Source organism: Perca fluviatilis, chromosome 24, assembly GCF_010015445.1.
Source record: "Perca fluviatilis chromosome 24, GENO_Pfluv_1.0, whole genome shotgun sequence".
NCBI classification, from domain to species: Eukaryota; Metazoa; Chordata; class Actinopteri; order Perciformes; family Percidae; genus Perca; species Perca fluviatilis.
The window spans coordinates 9720257-9732224 of NC_053135.1; the positions used below are offsets into that span (position 1 = coordinate 9720257).

Genomic DNA, 11968 nt, shown 5'->3' on the forward strand with positions numbered 1-11968 from the left:
GTGTTTGCAGACTACGAGAAGCTGCTGCACTCAGAGAACTACGTCACCAAGAGGCAGTCTCTAAAGGTTCGACTCTGACTCGTGGATTCATTTGGAGAGCAATATGTATCATTGGAGCAATTCAATTCTTACTCAACAGTAACCTCTCTAATAGATCATTTCTACGTCACGTTGTTTTTCTCTCCTCCAGCTCCTGGGCGAGCTGCTATTGGACAGACATAACTTCACGGTGATGACGCGCTACATCAGCAAGCCTGAGAATCTCAAGCTGATGATGAATCTGCTGCGAGACAAGAGCCCCAACATCCAGTTTGAGGCCTTCCATGTCTTCAAGGTAAAAACGCCACGCTCATGCATGTAAACGCAGCAAGTATTGATCCATGAATAAGTCTACCGAACCCCAGACAGTGTGTGTACAGAAGGTACATTCATGTGTTGCATGTAAAAATGTTCCCTGCTGCACCTGTCCTCAGGTTTTTGTAGCGAACCCCAACAAGACGCAGCCCATCGTCGACATCCTGCTCAAGAACCAGACCAAACTGATCGAGTTCTTGAGCAACTTCCAGAAGGATCGCACGGATGACGAGCAGTTCAACGACGAGAAGACCTACCTAATCAAACAGATCAGGGATCTGAAGAAACCACCGTCCTAGAGAAGCATCCCTCCTCTGCCCCTTACCCCAACTTTTTATCAATAGGAAGACATACAGTAGAAAAAACCCCACATTAACAATAACGGTTATTCTATTTCAATCTTCAAGACGTTATTTGCCTTTTTTTCTCTTTGTTGGTTCATTTGAAACTTGTGCAAAGTTTCTTTTGTCATTTTTTTTTTTCACGTGACCCCTTGTTTTTCTTTCATCTGTAGCATGTAGTGCCACGACTCCTGGTGTTGGAGGTAGCAGATTTGCTGTTGGGAGAACCAGCAAACGGTTCAAAAGCTTCGGACAAAACAGACATGACCATTTTTTTTTTTAATGCTATTACAGTCACCAGTTGCAGATGCTCTGTCAGTCTCTGCACTCAAGTTGAATTATTTTTTTTTTTTAATCTAAATGAAGTAGCTGCAAAACAAAACTTATAATGAAGAATTAATGCTTTTGTTTTTTAACAGGGTCAACGTGTCTGGTCGTCATAGCTAAAAGCTTAGTTAGCCAAATGGCAGCAGTAATTCTCAGTTGCCTCCTGCTTGCCAAACGTCTCTTTCCTATTGTAACTGCCAAAGCCAATGATGGATCAAGTGTTGTCCCTTTTTTAGCATTGCCAATTCAACAAGGAAAAAAGGCTGAAGCAGTTCTCTGAAATTGAGAACACACTACAGGATATAGCCTATAAAGGCCAATTTGTCTATGATGAAGGCATTCAAAGATCCCAAAGATTTGGCACTCAGTAGGACTAAGAGAGAATAGAGGTGTTTTAGTCACTGTTGACCAAAAATCGCCAACAGAAAATAACAACTGTAGGAATATTTGAAGGGCCTTCTTAAATGAACATTAAGCTATCCATTGGTACGGTAAGCTTCAAACATTTTGATCAGTGGTTCTCTTCGCCGGTGGCTGATAGCACTTTCTGTATGATGATATGATTTTTTTGTGTGTGTTCTACTTAAGCTGATCACTGTTTTCACAAATGCTCGATGGTCATTTTTTTATTTATATATATATATATATATATATATATATATATATATATATATATATATATATAGTTTCATTTCTTGTTTGTACACCTGAAGTGAGTGCCATTGTGAGTGAAAACAGGAGGCACTTTGCTGTGTGGAGGAGAGCAGCTGTAAAGATGGCTGTTTGGGTTTTCACTCCTTTTTCTTTCGGTGTTGTATGTAACACGTGTTTAGCTCTGATTTGGATCTGATGTTAGAAACAGGTGAGAAGATTCAGAGGTGCCTTTATGGTTTGGTGTGTTGCCCTTTTGTTTTGTTTTTGTATTTTCAGTATCTTTCCAGGGGGAGCTTAATTACTGTGTTAATGAAAATATGCTCTGGATAGAACATATTAGTTGTGATTAAGCAGTGAACCTCTTAATTCACTCTATTTAAGTTACGCTGTCAAAGAAACAAAAGCTGTAACTGAAAAATCCACATGTAGTTCAAGGACCATAGAATTGTGCAAAATCAATACATACATACATTGGCACTTTATGTCAGTAAATTTCTGAATTTATTTCCCAATCGATATCTGATGTGCGTCTATTAGGTTACTTTAAGCTCCCACAGATGTTTTAGGTTTAATGTAGTCGTGATGAATAACAATTACAAGCCTCTTAGGACACTCTAAACTGTTTCACAAACATTTAAAGACTAATGTCTACCTGCCACAGTGAATCTTAACAGTAAAAAGGCAGTAGTAGAGTGCAGTAGGTCGTAAACCTGTGAATTGTCATTCTATTCTTTTCATCTGAAGTAGAAGAATAAAAACAATAGCACAACCTATTTTGTCTTCTGGGCCAAAAATAAAAATGCTATAAGCTGTGACATATCATACTTTATCAGAATACAACATGAGATGCAAAAGTGGGCCAACCAGCTTTACATCTGACTTGAGCCAGACTCCACTACGTCTTTGCTTTTTAACTAAAACAATGAGCAACTTTGGTCCCAGCAGAACTCCACATCATCTTCCCGGTTCAGCAGCCCCCTTCATTTCCACATTGATGCTATTGTACCACATTCACAACAAATAAAAGGATGGGAATGCATGCTTTGTGTGTGTGCGCGTGTGTGTGTGCTCATTTGTTGTTTAATGTGCAACTTTTTGTAAAAAAAAAAATCTCAATAACAGCTTTATTTTTCATTTAGCGTGTATTTATCTTTGCACGTCAGCCTTAAAAGACCATCTTTTAACACTAAAGCACATGATGTTATTCTGGATGATTCCAACCTTTTAACAGTGTGCCGGCGTGTCATTGTACCAACGGGAAAAAAAAAGAAAAAAAGACCCAAGTCAAACAGGTTCTTGTGCAGGAAATTAAAGCTCGACTTCAACATAATTCCTCATTAATAAATCTAAATAATGACACCAGAGTAAAGCAGTAAGTGAAATATTCTCACAGCGACTGCCTTTTGATTTATGGAGAGATGCCGCAGTGTTGCGTACAATCTGCAGTTCTCTTAAACCTTCAAGTCCACATCCTGGAGAACAGGGGCTACACCCATGGTAACCTGTGCATACATACATATACATATTGTGTGTATATATATATCCAAACAACCATTACGCCATTTAAATAAACTATTCATCACGTATATAAAAAAATAAAATGGCATAAACAAATCCCCATGTCACAGTTTAAATTACTATTTAAAATATTATTTTTGGGGGTAGCCTATTTCCCAGCCTTGTTCTTTTCATCCAACCTCCATGTGCTTTCTTTACCTCATCCATCCATCCATCCATCCCCTTTGAGGTCAGTGTGTTGTATTTTTCAGTTTGTTTCCATCTCTCCAACTCACTGCCATACCTCACTTCTTAGATTTGAGACTTAAAGGACATGGGGGACTGTTCTCCTAGCACCTACCACTAGCACTTTCCTTTTTGAAGCCGCCTCCGGTAGTCCAAATTAAGCTTTTTAGGTGCAAATCTTTACAAATCTCCAAATGCAAACTGCCAGAGTTGGCTGCCTATGACTCAGCATAGTGTAAAGCATAAACATGCAGCAGCAGATTTTACAGAGGGCCACAGGAAAGATGTCAATGTCTATGTCCTGATGACATACAGACTGACCAATGATTGAGTTCGCAAAACCAATCCCACGTATTTATAAAAGTGCAAATAATGTGCGCCACAGATTTGATCTTCAGATTTCTCCCAGTTCTAGCCGTGTTATCTGCAGCACGAGAGCTAAAAACATGATTCCGTAGTTTTTGGTACATCCATTGATCCGTCAGTCAGTCCATCCATCCATCCATCCATCCAATCGCAGCCGGTGTTCAGCTGACAGCCGGTGAGTCGTGGGATTTCTTGGTGCACAGCTTCTTGTTGCTGTGGCTCTCCTCCTCAGCCTGCCTGCTGTGCTTCCCGACATGACCATCTGGAACAGTAAAGACACTGCCGTTACAATACGAGACACCGAAGGCTCATTCGAAAACGTAAAGATAACAAGGTGGAGCTTACTGGCGTGGTGAGGAGAGGTCGGGCTCCTCTGCCACTGTGAAGACAGTAGAATGAAATGAGGTCACTCCTTTCTACTTTCCTTAACTGCACCAGCAGCAAGACATCAAACAGCTCATGGCTCCGTGTACTCACTATGAACTTGTTGACGTTCTTCAGGCTGCTGAACCTCAGGTAGGAGATGTCTCCCTTGTCCTTGTCCCTGTCCTGGTCGGTGGTGTAGATGTGTGTGATGCCGGCTCCTCTGATCAAAGGCACGCACTCATCACACGGACATTTAGTGACAAAGAGCATGGTGGGCTCCTCCGGTTTGATGTGTCGAGTCCTAAAGCATCAGGAGGAACACTTCTGTCAAACACTGTTCAGAAGAGGGCGGCGTGTTAAGACTAGTACACACAGATCATTGTCTTCCTCCGCTGTGTAGGCGGCTGTTCTGACCTGAAGGTGAGGGCGTTCTGCTCTGCGTGGACAATGTATCTGTATTTGCGTCTCTGCCGGTCCTCCTGCTTGTTGTCCATCTGGGGGTATTCTGCGTACTGTGAGCCTGCTGGGTAAGCGTTGTACCCGCAACCCACCAGGTACAGACACCCGGTTCCATCACTGCCAGCCTGGGACAAGAGAGCAGTTCAAATTTAATTCACAACATGAACATGAAGAAAAAAAAAAAAAACAGCTAGCTTGGCTGTAAAATAGCCAAATCAAAGCAATGGGAAGAAAGGTGAGCTCACCGACGGTCCCTTGGCCCAGATGACAGCACCCACACCCACCTTAGGGTCCTCTGGAATGAAAATGACAGTTTTGCATGTGAGACGCTGGTGACAAACTGACAGGAACGCTGCTCTTTCAGTTCAGTCTGACCCGAAACAGGATATGTGTGTGACAAACCGAAAAACCCAAACCAACCTGTTCTATAAGCCAGCAGCCTGGCCTGGATGATGCAATGGCGAGCCACTTCTTGGGATAGTCCCTCGAGATGCGGAGGCAGTGAGCTGGCTAGTGCTGGCTCAGAGGTTGAATGCCGTTCCCTGGGTTACAGCAACGACACAATCAACAACCAATAAACAGCTGGGATTGGCAAACAAGTGACCAACTGTGAGAGTTTCTCACCTGTAGAAGCCGTAGTGTTGCAGCGGCACCGCAGCAGCCACAGTAGCCAGAACCTCCACCAGCTCCCTCATGTTGTGTCTCAGGTTGGAGAAGTACGGCTCCACACAGAAGTTCTCCAGACCCATGTGGGTCAAGATGTCCCGGTGCTGCTGAGACGTCCTGACCAGGAGCTGTCTGGAGAAATCCTTCAGGAGCCTTGTCCGCTCTCTGGAAAGCAGGAATTTCTCCTATTTATATGCAACACAACCAATGAAACTGAAATGCAAAAGGTAGGTAGGTACAGTACAGTACCTGTGGAAGAGTTTGTCTGTGTTCAGCCCCGGTTCATCATCAATCATTCGCTCTATGAAATCACACTCTCTGGACGTCTCGTTAACAAACTGCGCCAGGCCGGGCGCCAGCGGCTGCAGCAGCACGCAGATGTGAGGACGGCTGTTGGATTTCAGCTTCTCCGCTGCCACGGCGTCCAGCGCGGCGTCCTCTGTGATGCACTCAGGTGGACTGTGGGAGCTTGAGTGCTTTGCAGAGGTGGACCTCAGCATGCTGACCTCAGGGTCTCCGGGCCAGAAGGAGATCTGACTGACTCCAGCTAGAGAGGAGAAAACAGCGTCAAGTATTTGTTTCCAGGTACTGTTACATTTTTCCCAGCGGAGGCGGAGCCAAGCGCTCCAAAGTTCAGCTCAGTGCTCATTTCTAATAGGTCAGTTTGATTGTAATTTACAATTTACAACAGTGTGACAGCATCTGGACAACATGCTCAACTGCCCCTTTTACATCCACTATAAAAGACAGGTTATATAAAAAGTGGGTTGGGAAAGGAGGCAGGGTGGGGTTTATAACATTTGCACAAAATGATACAACCCCATTTAGTAACTCACTACTTTGAAACTAGCTAGTAGTCACTAAGACCTTGGAACCGTGTGTGGTGGGGAATGCTCCCCTAAGTGAAAGTGAATATATAGTAGTGTTGAATGCAGCCTTGACCTGCCCCCTCCGCTGGCCAACCCCCTCATTAGGGCTAGGATATGTTATGATGATGATGATGGATGATGATATGAGACACCTGTGTTCCTTTGCTCTCCCTCTGCTTCCTGATCTGTCCCTGCTGTGGCTTGTTGCTCCAGGTATGTGAAAAGAAAACTATTGAACATTTCTACATTAAACAGTCGATTGTAGATGTTTGAAGCGCTGTTGGGAAACCCTTTTTGCCCCTCCTGCCCGGTGACCAGTGATTTTGTTCCTTAATGCCCCGTCTCAGAGGTGGAGAGTAGGTTCACGATTTTAAATATTTTAATACACAGTAAGGTTGAGTCTGGCTAATTGTTTTTCCGCCCCTCCGTTCCAGGTTCCTCCTGCTTGCAGACCGCTGCTGTTTTGTCCCTTTGTCCTATTAGTACTCCCCTTGGTTTTGTCCTAGCTTGATGTTTGTTTAGTTCTTAGTTAGTTAGTTCTTTAACATGTGATCATTTACTCTTACTTTTGATTTGTATTGTCCTTTCCCCTTTTATTTTTTGGCTTTTGTGGTTATGTTTTGCATTTGTTTAGCCAACTGGGTTGCCTTACGTAAATGTGTTTCTGATTTGTATTTGCTTTCTTCCAGAGCAGGGTGCCATCTTGTTGGGAGGCTAGGCACCTGTGGTGAGGTCCCTTCACTTTTCTGTATGTGAGTAAGTGCACTGAGACACAATATAGACTGCAGCACTTTGCTGTGAGGTTTGCTGTGCTGCACCTAAGGTTTATGTTCTCTCCTGACTCCTAAAGTCCCCACCAGGACATGTAATCTTTGATCATATGGGCAAATAGTGTATGACATTCCCTGATCGAACCGTGTAAAAGTGCCTTTAAAGTTTTTGCACCCTCATCCTGGTATAAATTGCAGAATCATCTTAAATTAGACTACTTACAATGACTTAAAAAGTCTGGTTTTCACTGTATATATGTGTAATATGGAACTATTGTACTGCTGTCATGGCCAGGACTCCCTTGAAAAAGAGATTCTGAATCTCAGTGGGATTATTTCCTGGTAAAATAAAAGTTAATAAATAAAAATAAAAAGGTGAGTAGCGGTGGCATCCCGGGACACTCCTGAGTGAAGCCTGCCTCTCCAAAAGTGGCCTCAGCTTTGTCTGGTTTATGTAGGTTACTCTGGGCTGGATTTATATGGTTTTGGAAACATTTTTATTTATATCAAGGCCTTTTTTGTTTTTTATTGATTGTGATTAAAAAATGTCCACCTTACCATTTTATCAAGTGCTTATTAACGGTTATCTTTCAGCAGTTTCAGCCCCTGCCTGTTATTTTGCCTAATCGAAATAAATAAAAACATTTGGTATACCTTTTTAATTTTTTTTTTTGAATTATTTTTGGGCTTTTCCGCCTTTATTTGAGAGAGAGAGAGAGAGAGAAAAAATATCGTCACAGGTCGGACTCAAACCCTGGCCCTCTGGTCGAGGCTTAAACCTCTCAGTATAAATGCGCCTGTTCTACCCACTAATCCAACTCGGCCACGACATTTGGAATACTTTGAAAACATCCCTCTGCCTCCTCACTACAAAATCTGCGTCAATTTTTTTTTCCCTCCCCTTTTTTTTCTTCTTTTTTTAACATTATTAATCAGGTAATAGGGAATTGAACCCTAGGAAATACTAGGTGCCGTTATCGGTTCTTTCATTCAATTAACGTTCTGGTGACTCTCGCCACACTTGCACCCTTAGTCATGACTATACGAATTGCTGCAACTCAATCTTTGAAACAAGCAATTTCAGTCCATGTGGAGTTGAAATAAAGAGTGGCAATAATCCCTCAGACAGACATCTTTCTCTGTTCAGGGATCAACCTATAGAACTCAAAATGGATCATGAATGGGATTGTTTTAAAAGTAAAGAATTGGTCATTTAGTGAGGTTTCTGTAAATACTGCTCTTTAATTTCTCAACCTCTTTGTATACAATCTATCTAAAGTCCTTCTCTCTCTCTCTCTCTCTCTCTCTCTCTCTCTCTCTCTCTCTCTCTCTCTCTCTCTCTCTCTCTCTCTCTCTCTCTCCTCACCGTTGATGATCATTTTGAGGCAGGTGGCACAGGGTCTTCTGGAAAAGTACAACTGACAGTCAGCCAGGCACGCGCCATGGTGGATAATGGCTGCCTGTCCTGCGTGGAGCTCGGGTCCTGAACAGTGGAGTCCCACCACCTTACTGTCCCGTACCACCACCAGACCCATCCCGCGGATCTGGAACACAGCACATTTTATTTAACAGTGAGTATGCTGGGGTGTTACTGTAACTCGCTGTAGTGTAGATTTGACCCCAAGCTTTGCATTGTATTCTATATGGTCTCTGTGTGCGTTTGTACACCAACCTCACTGTGGTGATCCTCTAGCCGTTGCTCCTGTGGGAACCGCTCCATCCATAAACTCAACAAGGTAAACAGGTTTACCTTTGATAGCCTGGGGCCATGACCTGCAAGAGGGACAAGAAAAAGATCTCGTCCTTGATTTGCTGCAAAATATCCTTGTGCAGGTGTAATGAAACTGTCCGGAGTGAGAACAAAGTCATGTATGTGAAGGAGAGCAGGGGTTCAAGGTCGCCTCAGGCTGCTTTCATGAACTGCAGGAAAATAAAGTGACGACAGCAAAAGCAGGCTCTAGCCCATTATCTTATTCTGAAAAACCCTGGCTTTTTGTAATGGCCATGCATCTAACATGTTATTTGCACATAAGGTAATAAGGTCAAAACTGCCAGCATACAGGGGACACTAGAGCTAAACGTTTGAAAATGTAGGGGTTTTAATAGACAGGATCTGGATTTTTGTTCTCCAGTGAGGCCTTATAATAACCCAATCTCTTATGCATTTCACTCAACTATAGAAACACTGGACTCACCCAGTCTAGTCTGAGACCAATAGAGCTAACACACGTAACGTTATACAATTAAGTATTACCATATGGTCATTTCCTTTTGAGATAATCCTGATGATTATTGACACACACTGCTTTCATTTCCTCTATGAAAAGTCGTAGCTGCATTGGTAAACTATCCCCGTCAGTACTCTCATAAAGCCGCTACGTTATGACCGAACAGAAACCCATAGCCTATATTATCCAAGCCATAACATGAACTCTTTCTCCAGTTGGCTCACCCTGTAGGCCTATTCTGCTTTCAGTCTGTGTCATACTGTCCCTTGTGTCTCCACCTGGCATGGACTGGCCCGGATCGGCTCCGCTCCTTATTTCGCTTTCCTCCATTCAGTCCGAAAACAATATCTTGTCCTGGTTTCCAATAAGACAAGTGCAACTAGCAAGATGACAAGCGTTAAAGCGGCAGCAATGTTGACCTGTTGGGCTCCTGAGGCAAGACAGATGATCACGGTTTCCTAATCTGCTTCAAAATAAAAGCCTTACGGCCGAACCAAATTTGTTGTTTGCATAAACAAATAAAAGCTGTTCCCATCCTGGTTCCTAGTTCCTATTCCTATCGGCTTGATAAATTTCGGGTTATTTCCGCAATAACCTCTGACGTAACGAAAGAGGGCGGAACAACCATTGACATATGGGAACGAGTGGTTTGTTAAATATCAATTTGCTCCACTAGGTGGCGGCAGCACACTATCCCATATAATAACTGCTGCTTTTACAGCTCTTCTCAATTGCTAAAGCACAATTTCTGAAACCTTGCTTCATTTTCTGAAAACATTGACCTCATCTTCAAGCACTATTTACAAAACCTCGGACTCCTCTCGCAAAATCAAACACTGCTCTCAAATCATAAACCAAGTGATCCAAGTGATAGGCTATACACTATCAAGCAGTCAGTAAACGATACACCAAAAAATAGAAAACACATTGTTCAAAACATCTAGTTCTCAGAGAGGGTTTTTTTTTGGGGGGCATTTTTATTTTTACAGGACAGCTGAAGACATGAAGGGGTTGAGAATGAGAGTTTTTCTGAAAAGTCTAAGTGAAATGGTGTTTTACCATGTGAAGAGGTTTAAGGTATTGACAACAGACTGCACAATGAGCTAAATGAGTTCAGGCAACTGAGAACTTTGCTCAGCCAATGGGTTTTAGTGTTTTAGCAATTGAGAAAAACTGTAATACCCCATGAAGATCGAAGAGTTAGCTACTTTGGTATGAAACACAAAATTAAGTGCAAAGAATAACGATGTCTGAAGTCTAATCCCATATGTACACAAAAATAATGAACTAACAAGAAACTACATTGGTGCAAAATATGCATTATATGGAAGCAAAGCGGAGTTTGAGTGATTTATTTCTTCACAGAAACATGTTATTTCATACTAAATATAAAAGAAAATTGTCAGTTATGCAACAGCAAAAAAACAGTGATACAAATCCCAATATTGTAATGCTGATCACCTCAAGGTAAACCATTGTGCTACAAGTGGCTTTGAAACCAAATGACCAGCACTTCTATACACTTGTCCTTTGTAAATAAAAGATTAACAAAGCACAATAAAAATAAACAAAACAATCAAGTTTGCTTTTCATATAAAACAAGACTGTAAACCTTTCCATTCCACTAAGGCCTTACCTGCCACACAAACCTAACCTCAATGCATTTGTAACCGCTTTCTAACCTGGATAATACTGAGCTTTAATAAGAAACAGAGATCCAACTTAGATTCAAACCAAATAGAAATGGTTCTTTCAAGCACCTGAGTGCATAGAGAAATAGAATCTGATCTCAGCGGTCAGCTGACCTGGACAATAACACCAAACGCTTTCTTACAACACCCAGTGATGCAACAGAAAATAAAAACTAGGACATGCAGGCATTTTTGGGTCATAAGCCCAATGTAACAGAATATAAAGAAAACATCTCACTCAAAGTGTTCATATTGCTTTAGCTTGCAGCATATCTTGTGCATTTTTACTGTATCTACAGAAAAAGCTGCAGAAAGTGGGAGAAATGACCAAGGAATTAAGGAATACTTTTGGTCTTCCTGAGTTTGCTGTGTTGCCCAAATAACATTAGCAAACACAAGCCGATTTAAACAGTTTCCGTGGAATAGTTTGTTTGTTAAAAGCGCCCAGTTTAAAAAGGAATATAAGGTTATCCTTGGAATATAAAGCATCTGCAACATAAATCTGCATTAGATACATTTTTTACACTTGGGAAGGAAGGATAAAAAGCTGCTAGTAACGTAACAGTGACTGAGTGTTTACTGTTGCATTCTAGTGCAACATATTTGAACTCTGTTTTCTAGTCTTCCCTTTCACAGCATTTTAAAGGATTTGAACTGCTACTGTTTTACTGCATATTAAGAAGAAGGGAGTGTAGTTTAAAAATTCCAAGTCAGGCAGAATAAACACAAAAGAAAACAGACTTCAAATCATCATACAACCCATAATGGTTTTGAACTTCCAAAATGTACAGAACACCGGCTAAGAGAACAAATACAATAACCAACCAAATGACCCATGACTATGACACAGCAGCATCTGGATCTATTGTGTACAGTATATGTTGATGGATCAAAATGGGACTCAGCTTCACTTCATCAACTCAACAGCTTCAAGAGTTAACATTACATTTAAAGGTTCAACACATCCAAGAGCTTCTTTTTCCTAAACACAACGACTGCAAATAATAAAAAAAAAAAAAAAAAAAAAAAAAAAAATTTTTTCACAATATTGTTTATAATATCCCCCCTTTTTTTTTTTTTTTTTTTTTTTTTTTTAATAAAAATATTTTTTTTTTTCCCTCCCAAACTGAACTA

General features: G+C 41.5%; 3 protein-coding genes across 9 annotated transcripts in view; 2 read left to right on the forward strand and 1 right to left on the reverse strand.

Moving 5' to 3' along the window:
• Positions 1-2715, forward strand: part of cab39l (calcium binding protein 39-like) — a 15200-nt gene extending 12485 nt beyond the window's left edge. Inside the window, exons 7-9 of the mRNA XM_039793165.1 lie at positions 1-66; positions 191-334; positions 474-2715. Coding sequence (XP_039649099.1) covers positions 1-66; positions 191-334; positions 474-653 — 390 coding nt within the window. The 3' untranslated portion in view covers positions 654-2715. The remainder of the gene's footprint in view (positions 67-190; positions 335-473) is intronic.
• A 68-nt stretch (positions 2716-2783) lies between these two features.
• On the reverse strand, positions 2784-9731 carry cdadc1 (cytidine and dCMP deaminase domain containing 1). Its single transcript, XM_039793152.1, has 11 exons — positions 9368-9731; positions 8588-8688; positions 8282-8459; positions 5526-5823; positions 5235-5441; positions 5031-5152; positions 4856-4905; positions 4566-4735; positions 4263-4452; positions 4131-4164; positions 2784-4047 (listed from the first exon to the last, which is right to left on the reverse strand). The coding sequence occupies exons 1-11, from the start codon at positions 9471-9473 to the stop codon at positions 3947-3949; spliced, it is 1557 nt and encodes a 518-aa protein (XP_039649086.1). The 5' UTR covers positions 9474-9731; the 3' UTR covers positions 2784-3946.
• LOC120554323 (fibroblast growth factor 14-like) overlaps positions 6266-11968 on the forward strand; it is a 93044-nt gene continuing 87341 nt past the window's right edge. Inside the window, exons 1-3 of one of the 7 annotated variants that reach the window (XM_039793160.1) lie at positions 6266-6358; positions 6835-6901; positions 8305-8486. The gene's annotated coding sequence lies outside the window, so the exon portion shown is untranslated. Of the gene's footprint in view, positions 6359-6385; positions 6502-6834; positions 6902-8304; positions 8487-11968 lie in introns of those variants that run through there. The other 6 variants (XM_039793156.1, XM_039793158.1, XM_039793162.1 and 3 more) reach the window with 6 other exon arrangements.

Bases quoted from the DNA above. Each gene is read 5' to 3' on its own strand.
- cdadc1 (XM_039793152.1), bottom strand. From the start codon at position 9,473: ATGGAGGAAAGCGAAATAAGGAGCGGAGCCGATCCGGGCCAGTCCATG. The intron at 5,442-5,525 runs GTACTGTACTGT...CCTGCTTTCCAG, and splicing joins ACAGACAAACTCTTCCACAG to AGAGCGGACAAGGCTCCTGA. The intron at 4,453-4,565 runs GTCAGAACAGCC...CTGATGCTTTAG, and splicing joins CAGAACGCCCTCACCTTCAG to GACTCGACACATCAAACCGG.